The following is a 19,958-nucleotide window of genomic DNA, read 5'->3' as shown; positions in this document are numbered from 1 at the left end:
TCGCAGCAGACATTTTTCTTGAGAAGGGTAAGCCCTGCCCATGGGAAAAACAATTACCAAACCCTGTGGGATACCTATCCCCACCCTCTGGAATCCTGCTTGCCCCACCCTGCATCCCTGCCCCCCATACCCCGCTGTCTGCCCCCTCCCCCAACTCCAGCATCTGAATCTCTGCTGAGGAAACAGCAACATATGTAGACTTAGAAGGTGTTTGAGACTAGCTTTAGGGTACAACCAACCCATACACTTTCCCTTGAAACAGTATGGCAGTTAGTTCCCTCTCATGGGAGAGCCACAGAAACACCCTCCTGGCTTTTGGCAAACCCAACCTCTGGGGTCTAGAGGCCCCGTATGCTTTCCTGCTAGGGGCTCTACTCTGCCAAGTTCAGAGAAATAATCTGGAAAAGACTAAGATGTGTAGCTAGTGGATGGGGAACATACCCACTATCTTCCCTGAAGTCTGAAAGGGACCTCCCATGGGAGATCCAGGGGTCCCATCCTCCATACTTCATCAGAAGCTCTCTCAGAAACAGTCAAGTTAGGGACTAGACTAAGACTGACAGTAGGCCACCAGCCAGAGGCAGGTGGAGGCAGATCCTAGTTTGCTGACCCACCCCTGAGCCCTGTGCTGACAAAAGCCAGTCATGCAGCAGCGTGGCCCATCCTGTGTACAGCCAAGCACAGAGGAGACAGCCACAAGCACTGGATCTTTAGTGGCTCCAATAGGCTGCAAAGGGCTAGTCAAGGACAGCATCTGACATTAGTTTATACCAGCTTTACACAACATTAGAGTCATACTCCAAGGGAGAACCTGGCAGGCAAGAATTAAACTGTGCTGAGGTGAATTCCACTTTGTTCTTTTCATTATTTCCATTATTTTTTGTTTTTTTCTTGGCCTTTTTTTTCTTCTATTTTTTGTTTTTCCTGTTTTTCTTTCATCTCTCTTATTTTACTCTTACTCCATTTTTCCTTCTTTCCTTATTTTTAAATTCCTTCTTTGTTCTTTTTTGCCATCTCCCTTTATCTATTCCTTATTCTTCTTAAAATATGAATTATATTTTACTATTTATGTTATTGCAATTGTCCCAATTCCTCTCTCTTGTCCCCTTCCATCTATACCTCCCCCTAAGTCCCTGAGGTGATCCCCATGCCATTATCTATGTCCATGGGTCAGGCATATATGTTCTTTGGCTACTATATTCCCTATGCTGTACTTTACATCCCATGACTATTCTGTAACAACCAATTTGTACTTCTTAATCATTTCAACTTTTTTTCCCACTCCCCCCAACCTGCCTCCCATCTGGCAACAATCAAAACAGTCTCTGTATCACTGATGCAGTTTCTGTTCTGTTTGTTCATCTATTTTGGGTTTTTTTTTTGGATTCAATTATTGATAGATGAATTTATTGCCATTTTATTGTTCATATTTTGATCTTAAAGGAGACTAACATTTCATATAATACTGTTTGGTGATGATGAACTCCTTTAGCTTTTTCTTGTCTGGGAAGCTCTTTTTCTAAATGATGGCTTTGCTGGGTAGAGTAATTTTGGTTGTAGGACCTTGCTTTTCATCACTTTGAATATTTCTTGTCAATCCCTTCTAGACTGCAAAGTTTCTGTTTAGAAATCAGCTAACAGTCTTATGAGAGCTCCCTTGTAGGTAACTAACTGCCTTTCTCTTTTTGCTTTTAAACTCTCTCCTTGTTTTCAATCTTTTGCATTTTAATTATGATGTGTCTTGGTGTGGGCTTCTTTGGGTTCATCTTGTTTGAGACTCTGAGCTTTCTGGACTTTTATGTCTACTCATTTTACCTTCACCAAATTAGGGAAATTTTCTGTGATTATTTTTTCAAATAGATTTCCAATTTCTTACTCTTTCTCTTCTCTTTCCTGCACCCCAATATGTGAATACTGGTACATGTGAAGTTATCCCAGAGGCTTCTTATACTATCATTTTTTTTTTTAGATTTTTTTTCTTCTTGCTGTTGTGATTGCTTGTTGTTTTCTTATATTCTAAATCACTGATTTGATTCTTGGCTTCACCTACTCTACTACTGATTTCTTCATTAAATTGTTCTTTATTTCAGCCCTGGCTGGCGTAGCTCAGTGTATTGGGCGTGCGTGGGCTGCGAACCAAAGTGTCGCAGGTTTGATTCCCAGTCAGGGTACATGCCTGGGTTGCAGGCCATGACCCCCAGCAACCGCATATTGATGTTTCTCTCTCTCTCTCCCCCCCCTTCCCTCTCTAAAGAATAAATAAATAAAATCTTTTAAAAAATTGTTCTTTATTTCAGTTGGCATACCCTTCCATTTCTGACTGGTTATTTTTAATGGTTTCAGTGTCCTTTTTTATGCTTTTGAAATTCTGAGTTCATTTATTCTTCCCATAATTTCATTGAGCATCCTTATAAAATGTTTTGAACTCTGCCTCCAGCAGTTTGTTTGCCTCCATTTTGTTTAGTTCTTTTTCTGAAGTTTTATTCTGTTCTTTCATATGAGCCATGTTTCTTTGTCTCCTCATACTGGCAGCCTCCCTATATTTGTTTCTATGTATTAGGCAGAGCTGCTATGACTCCCTTAGCTTGGTAGAGTGGCCTAATGTAGTTGGTGTCCTGTAGGGTCCAGTGGCACTACCTCTCCTATTACCCAAGCTGGGTATTCAAAGTATGCCCATCGTCTGGACTGTATACACACTGCTCTTGTAGTTGAGCCTTAATTGCTGTTGGCAAGCTAATGGCAGGGATTTAGCCAGGCTGATCAGCTGCAAGCACTAGCTGTGATCACTGACCACCAGCCTCTGACCACCATAATCAGCTGTACAGGGGCCTACTCCACAGAGCAGGACTGACTTCAGCAGGACTCTGGAGCCCGCTGAGTCTGCCCCTTGAGTGTGTCACTTATGGAGGTAATTGGGTGATGGTGCTCCAACATGGTCTGTAGCTGTCCACTGAGTGTGCAGGATCTGGGGCCTCCTGGGAGGTATAGGCCAAGGTCATCCACTGCCTGTGTTCTGTCTGAGGCACCAGCCATGAGCTACAAAGTGATCTGCAGATGGCCGCTACTTGTGCTGGGCTTGGAGGTGCCCAAGCAAGGCCAAACTGTGAACCAAGGCCAGCTGCTGCTTTTCTGAGAGAACTTAGCAAAACTAAAGCAGAGCCAAGACAAGCAATTCATATGAAAAAGTCACTGGAAATAGCTTGGGTGGGCCTGAAAGTTGGGTGGGCCTGAAAGTTGGGTGGGGTGGAACCTCAAGGTGGGGAAAACAGTGTGAGCCAGGTAATTGAGTATCAGATATGGTGTCCACCTGCTGGCTCTGTGGAGGTAGGGTTCATCAAAGAAACTATGACCTTTGCCAGTACTTCTGTCTGGGAGAAAGCTGTCCCCCAGCTCTTTCCCTGATGCCAGACATTTTAGTTCCTCCACATTTATGTCTGGTGCCTTTCAAGCTTCTGACCTGGCACTGGATCTCAGAGGGAATGAGTCCAAGTAAGTCCATGCATAGGCTCTTTACAAGGAACCGCCTGGGTATCCAGAAGCTTCTGTCTAACACAACCTCAATCCCCACTGGCTTTTACAGCCTGAAGTTATGGGGTCTTATCCTCCTCACACTGGAACCCTGGGCTGGGGCACCTGGTGTGGGGCTGAGACCCTTCACTCCTGAGATATCCCTGTTGGATTCCATCCACCACACGTGGGTGGAGGACCAGCCTGTTCTGTCTCTCCACCCCTCCTACAAGTCTCAATAAGGTTTCTTTTTGAATTCTGTACTTGTAGGACTTCCATTCATCTTGATTTCTGGTGGTTCTGAATAATGATTGTTTTGTAGTTTAGTTGTAATTTTGATGTGGCTGTGCAAGGACATGAGCCATATTTACCTATGCTGCCATTTTGACTAAGTCCCTGTTCCTTTCTCTTATTGTTTTGCTTCCTCTTCTCCTCTTATAATCATTTTTCTTTCCTTTGGTCTTCTCATATTCTTTTTTTCATTTACTATTCTATTGCTCTTTCCACTTTTATTATTCTTTGGTCTTTTGTCATTTATTTTGCTCCTGTTATTGGGCAAATACCTTTGCTATTTTTTGTTGTTGTTCTGTCAGCACCTGTACAACAGTATACAAAACATGGTGGGGATTGAGCCTCTCAGCCAGCCAGCCAGCCAGCCAGAGGAGATCCCACCAACAAATGAGCCAACAACAATCAACCCAAATACAATAGGAGAGCCCACATAACCCATGCAAGTGACATTCCTAGAGCACACAACTCAGGAGATCCAGCAGACTGCATCACAAAGTTCCACCATACTCCTACCACATAAGGCCACCCAATGAAGAGAGGAAGGCAAAGCAGATCTATCTAATACATAGAAACAAACAAAAAGGGACAGCTAAACTGGGGAGACAAAGAAACAACCTCCAAACGAAAGGAAAGGAGGAATACCCAGAAAAAGAGCTAAATGAAATTAAGACAAGCAATTTATCAGACATAGGGTTCAAAGTAATGATTATAATGATGCTCTAGGAACTTAGTGAGAACTACAATTAACTTAGTGGGAACTACATCAGCATGAAAAAAGGACACAGAAACTATGAATAAGAAACAATTGGAAATGAAGAATTCAATATCTAAAATGAACACATTAGATGGAATTAAAAGCAGGCTAGATGAAGAAGAAGATTGAATCAGCAATCTGGAAGACAAAATAGGACAAAATATCCAATCAGCACAACAAAAAGAAAAAAGACTTTAAAAGAATGATAGTTTATGGGAATGCTGAGACATGAAACGTAACGTCTACATCATAGGGATACCAGAAGAAAAAAAAAAGTAAGAGATAGAAAACCTGTTTGAACTTCCCTAACCTAGTAAAGGAATATGTCACACAAGTTCAGGAAGTTCAGGAAGCACAGAGAGTCCCAATCAAGATGAACCCAAAGAGCCCTGGCTAATGTGGCTCAGTGGATTGAGTGCTGGCCTGCCAACCAAAGGGTTGCTGGTTCAATTTCCAGTCTAGGGCACATGCCTGGGTCCCCAGTAGGGGGCATGTCAGACACTGATGTTTCTCTCCCTCTCTTTCTCCCTCCCTTCCCCTCTCTAAGAATAAAGAAATAAAATCTTTAAAAAAATAAAAAACAAGATGAACCCAGAGAGGTCCACATCAAGCCACACCATAATTAAAATGGCAAGCTTAAAGACAAAGAGAATATATTAAAGGAAGCAAGAAAGAAACAGTTAATTACTTACAAGGGAGTTCCAAGAAGGCTATTAGCTGATTTCTCAATAGAGTAACTGAAGGGAATGGAAATATTCAAAGTAATGAAAAGCAAGAACCTGGAACCAAGACCACTCTACCCAGCAAGGCTGTAATTTAAAACTGAAGGGAAAAAAGAGCTTCCCAGACAAAAAAAAAAAAAAAAAAAAAAACAAAAAACTAAGGGAGTTCATTACCACCAAACCAGCACCGCAAGAGATGTTACAGGGAATGCTTGAAGAACAAGAAGAAAAAAGGGGGGGGGGGGGGGGGCGCGGAACATAGGTACAAAGGGAAAAAATGGCAATGAATAAACATCCATTTACATTTAAGGTTACATTCATAACCTTAAACATTCATAACCTTAAATGTAAATGGATTAAATGCTCCAATCAAAAAACATAGGGTAGCTGAATTGGTAAGAAAACCTGACCCATATTTATGCTACCTACAAGAGATCCACCACAGAACAAAAGATTTACACAGGTTGAAAATGAAGGGATGGAAAAAATATTCCATACAAATAGAGACAGAAAAAATCTGGGGGAACAATACATATATCTGACAAAATAGACTTCAAAACAAGGCCATAACAAGAGACAAAGAAAGTCACTATATAAAGGGATCAATCCAACAGGAAGATACAGCCCTTGTAAACATATACGCACCCAATATAGGAGCACCTTCATATATAAAGAAAATCTTGGTGGACTTTAAGGAAGAGGTCCACAGTAATACAGATATTGTAGGGGATTTTAACACTTCACTGCCACCAATGGATAGAGCTTCCAAACAAAATATCAACAAGGAAATAGTGACCTTAAATGACACACTAGATCAAATGGATTTAATTAGTATTTATAGAACATTTTACCCCAAAGCAGCATAAAACACATTCTTTTTAAGTACACATCAATCATTTTCAAAGATTGACCACACGGTAGGATACAAAATAAATCTTAACAAATTCAAGAAACTTGAAATCATATTAAGCATTTTCTTGGATCACTATGGCGTGAAACCAGAAATCGATCTCAATAAAAAAACCTCAAAACACTCAAATAGCTAGAGGCTAAATAGAATGTACTAAGATTAAATAATGAATGGGATATCAATGAGATCAAGGAAGAAATTAAAAAGAGCTTAGAAACAAATGAAAATGAAACATACAACAACCCCAAACTTATGGGACACAGTGAAAGTATTCCTAAGAGGGAAGTTCATAGCATTACAGGCCTGTTTAAAGAAGACTGAGCCCTGGTTGGCATGGCTCAGTGGATTGAGCGCTGGACTGCGAACCAAAGAGTTGCCAGTTTGATTCCTAGTCAGGGCACATGCCTAGGTTACAGGGCAGGTCCCCAGTGCGGGGCACTTGAGAGGCAACCCCACATTGATGGTTCTCTCCCTCTCTTTCTCCTTCCCTTCCCCTCTCTAAAAAAATAAATTAATAAAATTAAAAAATAATAAAAAATAAATGAATACTGAAAAATCTCAAATAAACAATCAACACTGGACCTAAAATAACTAGAAAAACAACAACAAACAAAGTCCAAAGCGAGTATAAGAAAGGAATAATCAAGATCAGAGCAGAAGTAGCTGACATAGCAGTGAAAAAAAAATTCAAAAGATCCAATGAATCCAGGAACTGGTTCTTCGAAAAGATAAACAAAATCAGACTCATCAAGAAAAAAAAAGAGAGGACCCAAGTAAATAAAATCAGAAATGAAGAGAAGTAACAACTAATACCAAAAAAATATAAAGGATTTTAAGAAAATACTATGAACAACTATATGCCAAGAAACTGGACAACCTGAGCTAAATGGATAAATTTCTAGAACACACAATATTTCAAAACTGAATCAGGAAGAATCAGAAAACCTGAATAGATCAATGGCAACTAATGAAATTGAAGCAGTAATAAAAAAAAACTTCCAGCAAACAAAAGTCCTGGACCAGATAGCTTCACAGACAAATTTTACCAATCGTTCTAAGAACACTTATCCTTCCCAAACTATTCCAAAAAATTCAAGAGGAGAGAAGAACTGCAAGCTGTTTTTACAAGGCAATATTACCCTAATTCCAAAACCAGGTAAAGACACAACAAAGAAAGAAAATTACACGCCAACATCTCTGATTAACAGATGATAAAATTCTCAACAAAATATTAACAAAAGTGTTCCAGCAATACATTAAAAAGATCATACACCATGATCAAGTGCAATTTATTCCAGGGATGCAGGGTTGGCACCACATTTGCAAATCAGTAAGTGTGATACATCACATAAACAAAATAAAAATCACATGATCATGTCAATGGATACAGAAAAAAATTCATTAAAATCCAGCATCCATTTGTGATAAAAAAACATTCAGCAATGTGGGAATAAAGGGATCATACCGCAACATAATAAAGCCCACATACTAAAAACCCACAACTAGCATGCTACTCAATGGGCAAAAACTAATAGTGTTCCTCTTAAGATCAGGAACAAGACAGGGATGTCCGCTTTCACCATTCTTATTCAACATAGTACTGGAAGTCCTAGCCATAACAATCAGACAAGAAGGAAAAATAAAAGGCATCCAAATTTGAAAGGAGGATATAAACCTGTCCTTATTTGCAAATAACATGATATTATACTTAGAAAACTCTGTAAGCTCCACCAAAAAACTACTAGACCTAATATATGAATTCAGCGAAGTAGAAGGATACAAAATCAATACTTGGAAATCAATGGCATTTTTATATACCAATAACAAACTATCAGAAAGAGAAATTAAGAAAACATTCCCATTTACTAATACAACAACAACAACAACAACAACAACAACAACAACAAATAAGGTACCTAGGAATAAATTTAACCATGGAAGTAAAAGACTCATACTCAGGAAACTTTAAGACACTGAAGACAGAAATTGAGAAAGATACAAATAAGTGGGAGCATATACCATGTTAATAGATTAGAAGAACTGAGATCATTAAAATGTCCATTCTACCCAAAGCAACCTATAGATTCAATGCAATTCGTATTAAAATACTAAGGGCATATTTCACAGATCTAGAACAAATATTCCAAAAATTTATGTGGAACCAAAAATGACCCCGAATAGCTTCAGCAATCCTGAGAAAAAAGAACAAAGTTGGAGGGATCACAATACCTGATATCAAACTACACTATAAGGCCACTGAAATCAAACAGCCTGGTACTGGCTTAAGAACAGACACATAGATCAATGGAACAGAATAGAGAGCCCAGAAATAAACCCATGTCTTTAATAGTCAATTAATATTTGACAAAGGATGCAAGAGCAAACCTTGGAGTAAAGACAGTTTCTTCAATAAATGGTGTTGAAAGAACTGGACTGGTACATGCAAAAACAATGAAACTAGACCACCAACTTACACCATCCATACACAAGAATAAGCTCAAAATGGAGAAAAGACTTAAAATCATGATACCATAACAATCCTATGGGAAGACTTGGCAGTAAAATTTGAGGTATCTCACATAGAAATACGTTTGCCAATACATCTCCTAGGGCAAGGGAAACAAAGGAAAAAGTAAACAAATGGGACTATATCAAATTAAAAAGCTTCTGCACTGTTAAAGTAAGTATAATTGAAATGAAAAGGGAACCCACTGTATTGGAAAACATATTTGTCAACAATACACAGGACAAGGGTTTAATCTCTGAAATATATAAAGAACTTATATGACTCAACATCAGGAAGACAAAAAACCCAATTAAAAAATGGACAAAGGACATGAACAGAGGACACTTCTCCAAGGAGGACCTACAGATGGCCCATAGACATATGAAAAAATGCTCAAGTTCACTAGTCATCAGAGAATTGCAAATTAAAACCACAATAAGCTATCACCTCATACCTGCCAAAATGACTATCATTAATAAATCAACAAACAAGTGCTGGCGAGGATGTGGAGAAAAAGGAACCCTAGTGAAGTGTTGGTGGGAATGCAGACTAGTTGCAGCCACTGTGGAAAACAGTAAAAATTAAAAATGGAACTGCTGTTTAACCCAGCAATTCCACTTCTGGGAATATATCCTAACAATTCTGAAATACTAATTCAAAAGAATTTATGCATCCCTATGTTCATAGCAGCATTATTTATATATAATAGCCAAGATTTGGAAACAGCCTAAGTGCCCATCAGTAGATAAGTGGGCAAAAAAAGCTGTGATACATTTATACAATGCAACACTATGTAGCAGTAAAAAAGAGAAGGAATTCTTACCTTTTGCGACATGGAACTGGAAATTATTATGCTAAGTGAAATAAGCCAGTCAGTGAAAGACAAGTATCCTATGATCTCACTTATAAGCGGAATCTAATAAACAAGATAAACTAATTAACAAACATAGAATCGGAGGCATGGATACATGGAACAGACTAATAGCTGTAGGAGAGGTGGGAGAAGTGGGGACTGGTTGAAGCAATGGGGTTAGTCAAAGAGCATATAGGTATGTATGACCCATGGACATGGACAATGGTGTGGGGACTGACTGGGAGTGGGGGCAGCCTGGGTGGAGGGAGGCAAAGGGTGACAAATTGGGACAACTGTAATTGCATAAACAAAAAATATTTAAAAAAGAAATTATTTTTTATATATACAATTAAACAAAAAACAACCAACTCATTTAAAAAGTATGCAAAGGACTAAAATAAACATTTCTCCAAAGAAAATGGTCAATAGACCCATGTAAAGAAGCTCAATGTCACTACTCATTAGGAAAATGCAAATAAAAACCATTGAGATACTGCTTCATACCCATCAGAACTGCTATCATCAAAAGAAAAACAGTGAACAGTAAAGTGTTGACAAATATGTGGAAAAATTGGAACCCATGTGTACTAGTGGATATAAAACTGTGATGCCACTGTGAACAACAGTATTACAATTCCTTCCCAAAATTAATGTAGAAATACCATATGACCCAGCAATTTCACTTTTAGCCATATGTCCCAAAGAATTAAATGTAGGGACTCAAACAGATAGCCGTATATCCATATTCATAGTAGCATTATTCACAATAGCCAAAAGGTGGAAACAGACAACCAAAGTGTCCATCAACAAATGAGTGAATAAAATGTGGTATATACATACAATGGATTGTTATTCAGCCTTAAAAAGAAATGAAATTCTAACATCTGCTACAGCATAGACAAACCATAAGACAGTATACTAAATGAAATCAGCCAGACACAGAAAGACAAATATTGTATGATTCCACTTGTATGTGGCACCTAGAATGGTCAAAGTCATAGAGGCAGAGAGTAGAACTGTGGTTACTAGGCACTGCAGGGCAGGGAAAATAGGGAGTTATTGTTTAATGAGTATGAAGTTTCAGTTTAGGAAGAAGAGAAAGTTCTGAAGATGGACAGTGGTTATGGTAGCCATGTGAATTTATATCTCATGTCACTAAATTGTACACTTAAAAATGATTTAAGTGGTAAATTTTATCTTATATACATTTTTCAATAAAGAAACACAAATGGAAGTTACATAGCAACCTTACTTAATAAGGTATAAAATTTTAGACAAAATAGTATCCAATGGGTGCTTACTAAAATTGGAACAATACAGGGAAGATTAGCATGGCCCCTGTGCAAGGATGACATGCTGATTTGTGAAGCATTCAATATTTTTGTCTAATATATAGTGATAGAAGATCTGACTTTGGGTGGTGGGCAACCAATGCAATATACAGATGATGTATCACAGAACTGTACACTTGAAACCTATGTAATCTTATTAACAAATGTCACCCTAATAGATTTAAAAAACAGGAAATAAATTAAAAATATATTATCCAATATAATTTAGTAATATATCCAAAGAGTTTCAATTGTAGTACATCCCAGGAATGCAAGGATGGTCTGATATTAGAAAATATATTAATATAAATCACAATAATACTTCACACATAAATATGCACAATCACTTTGATAGATGTCAAAATAGTATCTGCACAAAGGTGACCCTGAGAGAAATAACAGATCCATATTTGTTTAATGAAGGGAGAGAAAAAGATCTCAAATATGAAAGCCAGCATCTCACTTGTATGTGAAACAATAAAATGATTAGCATTCTAATACTGCTACTGCATATTATTATTTAACATTATTCTGTGAATACTAACCAATCCAAACAGAAAAGGAAAGGTTTAATTATTGGAAAGGAAAAATCAAAGACACTCTCGGAAACAAAGTTATTATTTTTAAAATGATAGCATTTATATCCATAAAGAAACAAGAAAAAACAGAAAAAAATGTGTAGAAATAGTAAGATTGCTTACTATTAATAGTAAGACATGTAGAAATCAATATGATGGCTATTTACAAAATTAATATTAAAAAAATCAACAACTTTTCTGTATACTAAAAGCTGGTTAGAAAATAGAATATTCCATATACAGTAACTATAAAAATTAAAGTACCTAGAAATAAACCTATACATGCCAGCACTATATGAACACGATACTAAAATTCTGCAGGAGTATGGAAGACCTGCATACATGGAAAGACATTCCTTTTTCTTGAATAGAAGAACTTACTTGATAGCAATGACATTTCAAATTAGGGAAGAACAGATGAATTTAAATTAATAAATATTTCTGACACATAGGATAAGAGTTAATCACTATACAGAGAACTCATAAATCAATAGGAAAAAGGCAACAAATATGAACAGTTTGTAGAAAAAAATAGGACCAACAACATATAAAAATATACCTCATCACATTCAAAATTTAAAAATCATAGTTTTTCACTTACCACATTATATTTTATTAATTTTTGTTTATGATATCAAGAGTGGAAACAGGAACTCCCAGATATTATTGGTTAGGTTCACAATATAACCTTCTGAAGGACAAGTAGGTAATAATAAATTTTTTAAAATGCAGATTGCAGATACCCTTTAGTGTGGCAACACTAGGCTTAGGAATTTACCCTACATATCAGGTCCTTTGCAGACCCATTTTTAATAGCATGATAATGGAATAAAAAGCTTTATGTCCAACAATTTGGATGGATCTCCAGAGAATTATGCTGAGTGAATACAGACAATTTCAAAAGGACACATACTGTATAATTCCATTTATATAACTAACATTCTTGAGATGACAACGAAGAACAGATTAGAAACGAAGAACAGATTAGTGGTTGCCAGGGGTTAACAGGAGGGGGGAATGAGGGTGGCAGAGAAAAGGGTGTGGCTATGAAGGCATAACACAAGAAAGAGATCACTGTGGTGGCAGAAAACATTCTGTATCCTGACTATATAAACATCAATATCTTGATTGTGATAATTGTAGTATACTTTTATAAGATGTTACCACTGGAAGAAATGGATAAAGGGTACAGGGGATCTCCTGTACTATTTCTTACAGTTGCATGCGAATCTACAATTATCTTATAGTAAACCAGGTAGCTAAATTGGTTAGAGCACTGTCTCAATGCTCCAAGGTTGTGAGTTCCATCTCTGGTCAGGGCACAAACAAGAATCAACCAATGGAAAGCCTACATAAGTAAAACAACAAATAGATGTCTCTTTCCTCCCCCTCTAAAATCAATCAATAAAAAAAATTTTTAACTGTAATTAGATAAAAGCTTGATGTCCATTAACAGGGAACCGATTAAATAAACTATGGGACACTGATTCATTGCAAAAATTAAAGGGCAGCAGACCTGTATGTATTGATATGGAAAAATTTGATAAATTGAGTGAGCCTGGAGTAGAAGGAAGGTATAGAATATATATTTGACCTCTTGCATCAACAAAAATAATTTATTTGCAGATACATTAATTTATTGGTTATCTTTACAAGAAAAAACACAATAATAGTGGTAACCTTATAGTGAGGTTGGGGAAAGCTCATTTTAATCCTTCTTATACTATCCAAATTTTAACCATATGCATTTATCATTTAAAATTTAAAAAACTATTAATAGCATTTTATGTTTTTAATTTTCATGTTAAGTGAGAAAAGCAAAACAAATGCTACTGAGGAAAAAAACACGTTGGTTTAGGCTGGCTTGGCTCTTTGAAGATAAATTTAATTTCTCCAAATAAAGGGAGCATCCCAATTTCTTAGGCAGTCCCTAGGGCTTTTCTTTTCTTCTTTATCATTTCTGTAGACCTTTACAATGGTATAAATAAATGTGCTACAATTTCAAATTTCACCTGTCCTCACATGACATTTATTGAGCATTATCCATGTAGCAGACACTGTGCTAAGATAAGAGCTGGAAAACAATCTCAAGCCTCTCTCTAGCAGGTGAACGAAAATACAAAGATTACCAGAACATAATACAGTACTTACAAGGTAGTATAGGACACTGAGCAGGGAGGTCCCCAGCAGTTCAGGGTTGGGTTGTTGGGAAAAAACAAAGCCAGAGGGGGCTTAATGCAAAAGAGGACTGAATAAGGTTTTAAAGACTCACTGGGAAACAGCTGGAAAACACTGATGGACTTTATTTTTAACTATAGTAACTTTATTAATTGAAGACAAAACAAAGGCAAGAACCCCAAGGGCCATCAATTGGAAATTTTAAACAATGTGCCCAATACATTTTCTTTTTATGATTTTAAATCGTAAAGTACAAGTGCTTACCAGATGGCTATCAGATCTACTTCTTCCCCAGGCTCCATAGTTATGCAAGCATGAGAAAATGACCTATGCGTTTCTCAGCTTACATGTTTTTTCTGTCTATCACTGATACCCTAGAACTGAACACTCTCGTTCCCGTCTACTCCTCAGGATCTCATAGGACCATGGCAAAGAGACCTATCATCTCTACCTCCATTCTCCAGTCCTCCTCAGCTCAACATGCCAAGTACCATCCCCTTCCCAGAAAGGGTTAACTGTCCATTCAGGATGGAAAGAAAGACCTAGAGGGAATACTCACAAGTGTAAGTACAACTCTGTGAGATTTTCTCAAAGTTTCTTACTAGCATTGCTTCCATCTATCATAAAGGGTCCTAAAAATACTACCCCAAGTACTCTAAGACACTAGTATGCAGAGCACAACAATGAGAAGAAAAAGATGACACAGTGTAAGAAGACAGCTGCTTTGTAGGGTTTTTTTTTTTTTTTTTTTTTGGTGGGGGGGATACATAAGGGAAGGCAATTAATTATATTTTCCAAAAACAGTATAATGGGCATATGGGGTTGAGAATTTCCATTTGTGGTAATTTTTACTCTTCCCTAGTTACACCAATTACTTCTCCACAAACATTTGGTATAAGCACAGAACACCTTCCATACAGTTCAAATGGCAACTGCCCAAAGGAAGACCTAAATTCAGATACTCTGAATTATATGAGACTCCAAAAAGGCAAGCATCATGTCATTTCATTCACTGTCACCATTCTAACACCTGGCATAGCACCTTGTACACTGCAGGTACTCAGATACTGTGAATAAATAAATAAGCATATGATTATCCAACTAAGTCACTTAATTAACAGTCTGGAATTAACATCTATTTTTTTAATAAGAAAAGTTCATTTTAACTTTCCTTGATTCGGTGTATTACAAACAGTGGTCTCCCCAGTTCCACAGGTTCAACGTTTACTAATTAACATAAATTCTTTATAAAGTGTGGCCACTGTGTGAAACCATGACATTTGGCTTACAAATGCTTAAAGATAAAAAAATAAAGACAACCCAGGATAGCATACCACAGGTGGCCCAAGATAACTTCCAATGGCATTCCTTCAGATGCTGCACTATCTTGTCTTTTGATAGTTCTAAGCAACTTTAGTAACAAGAGTTGTGTCTTATTCCTTGGATCCTCCCCAGAGCCTAATACACAAAAGCATTTAACAAATCTACTGGGGAAAAATATCCACTTCCAATATTAACTGACAAAATGAATGCAGGTAATCGCTCAGGATTAAAATTATACATAAAACATAAGAATCAAAAATGATGGGGGAAAACATGGAAATCAACAAGAAAAATCTTTTAAGTTTGATGTTATTTAAAAAATATGTAATTAATTTCACCACATACCAGAGAGACAAAGAGCTAACACTTAGAAAAGAACATTTAAAACTGAAAGACATTATCTGCAAAAAAAAAAAAATACCCAAAACAGTACTGGGACAGTACTGTTCCCACTTTCTTCCACTTTTTTTCAAAGTGGAAGAAAACCTGCAGCCCTCTTAACACTCCAGAAAACCATTCCATAGGTGAGACCTTCTGTGGTATAAAAGACCTCTTAGGGGACTGAGGTTTATTTAGTGTGTCTACTCTCACACACTGAATGTCAGAATTAGTAAGTAGCATTTAGAAATCTCAAACCTTACAAAGGATACAATTGTAACAATTTAAGTCAAACTTAGGTTTTCTAATTCTACTTAACCTGATTTTTAAAAAAATCAAGATTTAACTCATTATCATCCCTGGATCTCTGAACGCAACAATCAGCATGCTTTTTATTAAAGTATCAGCTGTTTTGCTTCTTTCTAATTTTCTACACCTAATAAGTGGCTCTCTCTGTCCATGGTGAAACTGAGTCAAGTTAGAGATAATTTTGGATCTGGTCTCTTCTCTATCAAAGAAGCAGAACTGACTCATTATGCTAAGATGTGACATACTGAGTAAAATTGTTATGTAAAAGCAACAAAACACTATGCATTGTGCCAGAAAAGCATATTCTTCTCCCCTAATACCTATTAAGTATACCAGGTCTACTTTCTGCTCTTGATATTAGCTGGAAAAGCAGCTAACTCCTTCTACCTTAAGGAAGCAGCCCCAAATCTTGGGGTTTGGGGGTTGAGAATAACGAGTTATTTTTTTAGTGCTTTCTACAATGTATGCCAATCACTGTTCTAAGCACATGTACAGTATCGACTCGTTTAATCTTCACAATCATCCCATAGGCACATTTATTATTATTATTATTATTCATTTTACGAATGAGAAAAATCAGGAAACAAAATTAAGTAACTCGTACAAAGATTCACGGCAAGTGAGTGGAAAGGCTGGGGAATTTATGTGCAAGTGTGACATTACACAACTGCATGCAACACGGAATACAGAACGAGGGCTGCTCTGCCCAATAAAATGTCCACTGGCTTTTTAAGTACAATATCAGATCCCTGTTCCACCTGGAAACAACATTAGAATGTCTCTTCACACCTTCTCTCTTCCAACTACCATGCCCCCACCCCCACCCCCTCCATTTAAGTTGCAGATTTTCCTGACTTCCAGGGAAGAAGCCAAGAAGTCAATTAACCTTGAGCAAATCAGCAAACTCGCCTTTTCTGGTCTGGAAACTAGTCGTTGAGGAACCTGACTGTTCAGAGAGCAGAGATTCATACTACTGGCGGGAGACGCCAAATACCCGGTGGAAAGGTACGGGCATCAAGGTTACCTTGTACCGAAGGGCCTGATGAATATCTGCAGCCAGCTGTCCCCGCCACCACTGCCCCTCCAGCTCCATGAGACCCGGCGGCGCGCCTGGCCAGACGAGGCAACTTCAGTCTGTAAGACACACCCCAGACGCGGTCACTGCCAGCTCCCTCCTGAAGACCGTCCGCGCCGCCTCCCTGAGGGGTGTGACCTCAGGCCACCCGAAGGGACTGTTCACTTTCACCTGACTGGTCCTAAAACCAGCAGGATACAAACCAGTCCCCCGATGCCACACGGAGGGGACCCGAGCTACCCAGTTAGGAGGAACTGGCTTATTCTGGAAGAACTGCCGGACCGGGTGCCGGGGAAATGGGAGTAACTGGGGCCCGAGTTCCCACCGCACTCGGGAAGCCTAGAGGGGGGACCGGCCTTGAGCTCCCCGGGATCTGGGTTCGAATTCTCCCGCCCGCCCTGAGGAGGGGAGAGACTTGACACCAGTCACAACCCCCCTGCCGGGAAAACCTCCCGCAGAGAAACCCGGAGACGAACGCCCGCCCAGGGCAGAGTCACCGCAGCAGACGGTCGGGCGCTCACTCCCCACCCCTCCACCCTGGGAGTCTCCCCGAGGCCCGGCCCGCACCAGGCCGCCTCCCCCTCGACCCGAGGAGCGCACTGTGTCGCGCGGCCCCAGAAAGGCGAACAAAAGGCCGGGCAGGGCGGGTCTGGTGTCCGGCCGCCCAGCCCAGGCCTGCAGGTCCCACAGCGGCCTCCCTTACCCAGAACCGCGGCCCTCACAGCCCCAGCCCCGCGAGCATGAGGGGTATCCCGGCCCCGCTCATGCTGCAGACAGTCGCCCGCGAAGCGCTGGCCTCAGCTCAGGCCCAGCGCCTGGGCGCTCGCGCCGCCCATTGTTAAAGGACCGGCAGGCGGCTCGCGTACAAAGCCAGCGCGGGGGCACATGCGGCCCCGCTGCTGCCAATCTCGTCTCGCGATACAGCGGGGTCACCCCGAGCATCCAATCGGCGGCCGGCCCGGCCCAGGTGTAACGCCGGGCGAAGGCTTGCCTGCTCCGGTCTGGCCCGGGCAGCAGCCCCTGCTCGCCCAGCACGACTCCGGGGTTCGGGTAGTCGGAACCCTAATGACGCCCGCCGCGAAGCCTGCCTGAGGGGTGGGCAGAAGTCGGAAGGGAGCACCGGAAAAATTGTGTTAATTATTATTCTGGTGGCCAGTCCGGTCGTGCCACTCACCTGCTGAGAACCTTTGATGGCTCCCTGGTGCCCACAGAATTAAGGTCGCATGCCTCAGCTTGGCGTTTATAACCCTTCACAGGTTGGATTCAGAATGCCTCATCTCACAGTACAACAGTCCCGTACATCCTATGCGCTGCTTACAGGGATTATCAGTTCCTGCATACTTGCTTTGGCCATTTCAACAGCCACTAAGGCACTTTCTCTTGTGAAATTTCGCTGTCTTTAAAAATTTTTAAACCTCCTTCTAGAACCCTAATTAATCTCTCCCCCTTCCTTATTTCCTTTGCTTTAGCGATTCCCAAAAACTTTGAAAAAAAGTTAAGATTACCTTTAATAACCTAGTTTGTCAATTTCATAGTGGATGTAATTAACCATGTGAGGTCCTAAATCAGGAAACTACCCAAGTATGGAAACACTCCAACATCAATTAACATAATATGGGACCTGAAATATGATGAGCAGACGTTTAATCAACTGTATTTTAACCTGTTTGGTGGAATATCACAACGGAAGTGGATAGTCAGCCCAGGGCAGTGATCCTTGTTTTCCTAAGAATATAATCAATCTCTTTCAATATTAAAAAATAAATCACAGAACACTATCCCGTTCAGTTAGTATCCTTTGTCCCAAAAGTCTCATGATAAAGAGCTGCTGTAAAGTGATAAGCCTGTTACATGAATTTGACAATGACATCTTCATACACGAAGAACAGCTGCAGATATGAGACAATGCTTATGTACAGAAGAGCAGGGCTACAGGGACCAATGGCAAGACAAGGGAAACTCAGAAGCAGAAGTTGGCAGAGACCAGCTTAGCCCAGCCTTATCCAGGAAGAGGTGGCCCTGGCCTATCTCAGTTGCAGAGGTTCCCTAGAGAGGACATGGACACAGGCTAAAAGCTCCATGCCATTTGTAATGGCATTTAAATAGTACCTACCTCCTCAGGTTCCAATTCATTTTCACTAAGCAACTTTATGACAATAATTTGGCTTCCCAATAACTTACATTTTCAGGGCTTATTTAAGAATCCTTTCAAGACAATAGGTCACAGGCTATAATCATCAGTGTAGTAAATAGGTCGTTTCTCATGATTTCTACTTTTAAGATGCTACTCACTGGGAGATACTTGTTCAGAGATATTTTAAATTATTTTTTGGATTTACCTCATATGATAAAAGGACTTTAATGTTCATTTATTTCATAGATTAATATGTGTGTGTGAACATATATAATTTGTCCAGTGTGTCTTAGATTGTAAGTCCCTAAAATGCAAAATTTAGGTTTATGATGATTTCTTCACTAATTCCTTTAGGCCAAGGTGGACACAATTACGTACTTACTTAATTCCTAAATAAAGTCTGCTCTCATAAAGTTATATTCTAATGTGGAGAGAGAAATACAATAAAGAAACAACAATGAAGTCACACGGTGACAAGTAGTATAAAAATAAACAGAAAAACAGAATAGAGAGTGAAACTGGGTGGACATTGTTTTTTATTTTATTTTTATATATTTTTAATTGTTTTTCAAGTACAGTTGTCTCCACTTTCCACCCACCATGCCCCCCTTCACCGCACCCATCCCCACCTCCCACCCTCAAACTTGCCCTGTTTGGCTTTGTCTAGTCACTGTGAAAAACAGTATGGAATTTCCTCAGAGCACTAAAAATGGAACTGCCTTTTGACCTGGCAATTCCACTGCTGGGAATATACCCTAAGAATCCTGAAACACCAATTCAAAAGAACCCATGCACCCCAATGTTCATAGCAGCACAATTTACAATAGCCAAGTGCTAGAAGCAACCCAAGTGCCCATCAGTAAGTGATTGGATTAAAAAACTGTGGTACATTTACACAATGGAATACTACCTTTTTTGACAGCATGGATGGAACTGGAGAGCATTATGCCAAGAGAAATAAGCCAGGGGGTGGATATTGCTTTATAAGGTGAGGTGGGCAAAAGCCTAAGGGAAGTGAGGGAGCATGCAGGTATCTGATGGCTGAGTGTTCCAGGAAGAGGGAACAGCCAATGTAAAGGCCCTAAGGAGAAGGCATGTTGGGAATGAGT

The 19,958-nt window shown here is 39.4% G+C and overlaps 1 protein-coding gene and 1 pseudogene across 3 annotated transcripts in view; one reads left to right on the top strand and one right to left on the bottom strand.

Moving 5' to 3' along the window:
• The window catches only part of CCNJ (cyclin J), a 33,641-nt gene extending 16,036 nt beyond the window's left edge, over positions 1 to 17,605 (bottom strand). The window contains exons 1-2 of one of the 3 annotated variants that reach the window (XM_028511567.2): positions 17,419 to 17,605; positions 16,665 to 16,774 (exon numbers count right to left, since the gene is read on the bottom strand). In XM_028511567.2, coding sequence (XP_028367368.1) covers positions 16,665 to 16,733 — 69 coding nt within the window. In that variant the 5' untranslated portion in view covers positions 16,734 to 16,774; positions 17,419 to 17,605. The remainder of the gene's footprint in view (positions 1 to 16,664; positions 16,775 to 17,418) is intronic. The other 2 variants (XM_036027073.1, XM_028511566.2) reach the window with 2 other exon arrangements.
• LOC114498212 lies at positions 10,828 to 10,926 on the top strand (annotated as a pseudogene).
• Positions 17,606 to 19,958: the final 2,353 nt, after the last annotated feature.

Source organism: Phyllostomus discolor, chromosome 5 (genome assembly GCF_004126475.2).
Source record: "Phyllostomus discolor isolate MPI-MPIP mPhyDis1 chromosome 5, mPhyDis1.pri.v3, whole genome shotgun sequence".
Lineage (NCBI taxonomy): Eukaryota > Metazoa > Chordata > Mammalia > Chiroptera > Phyllostomidae > Phyllostomus > Phyllostomus discolor.
The sequence above is the reverse complement of the archived record's forward strand: the minus strand, read 5'-3'. Positions and strand labels throughout refer to the sequence as shown.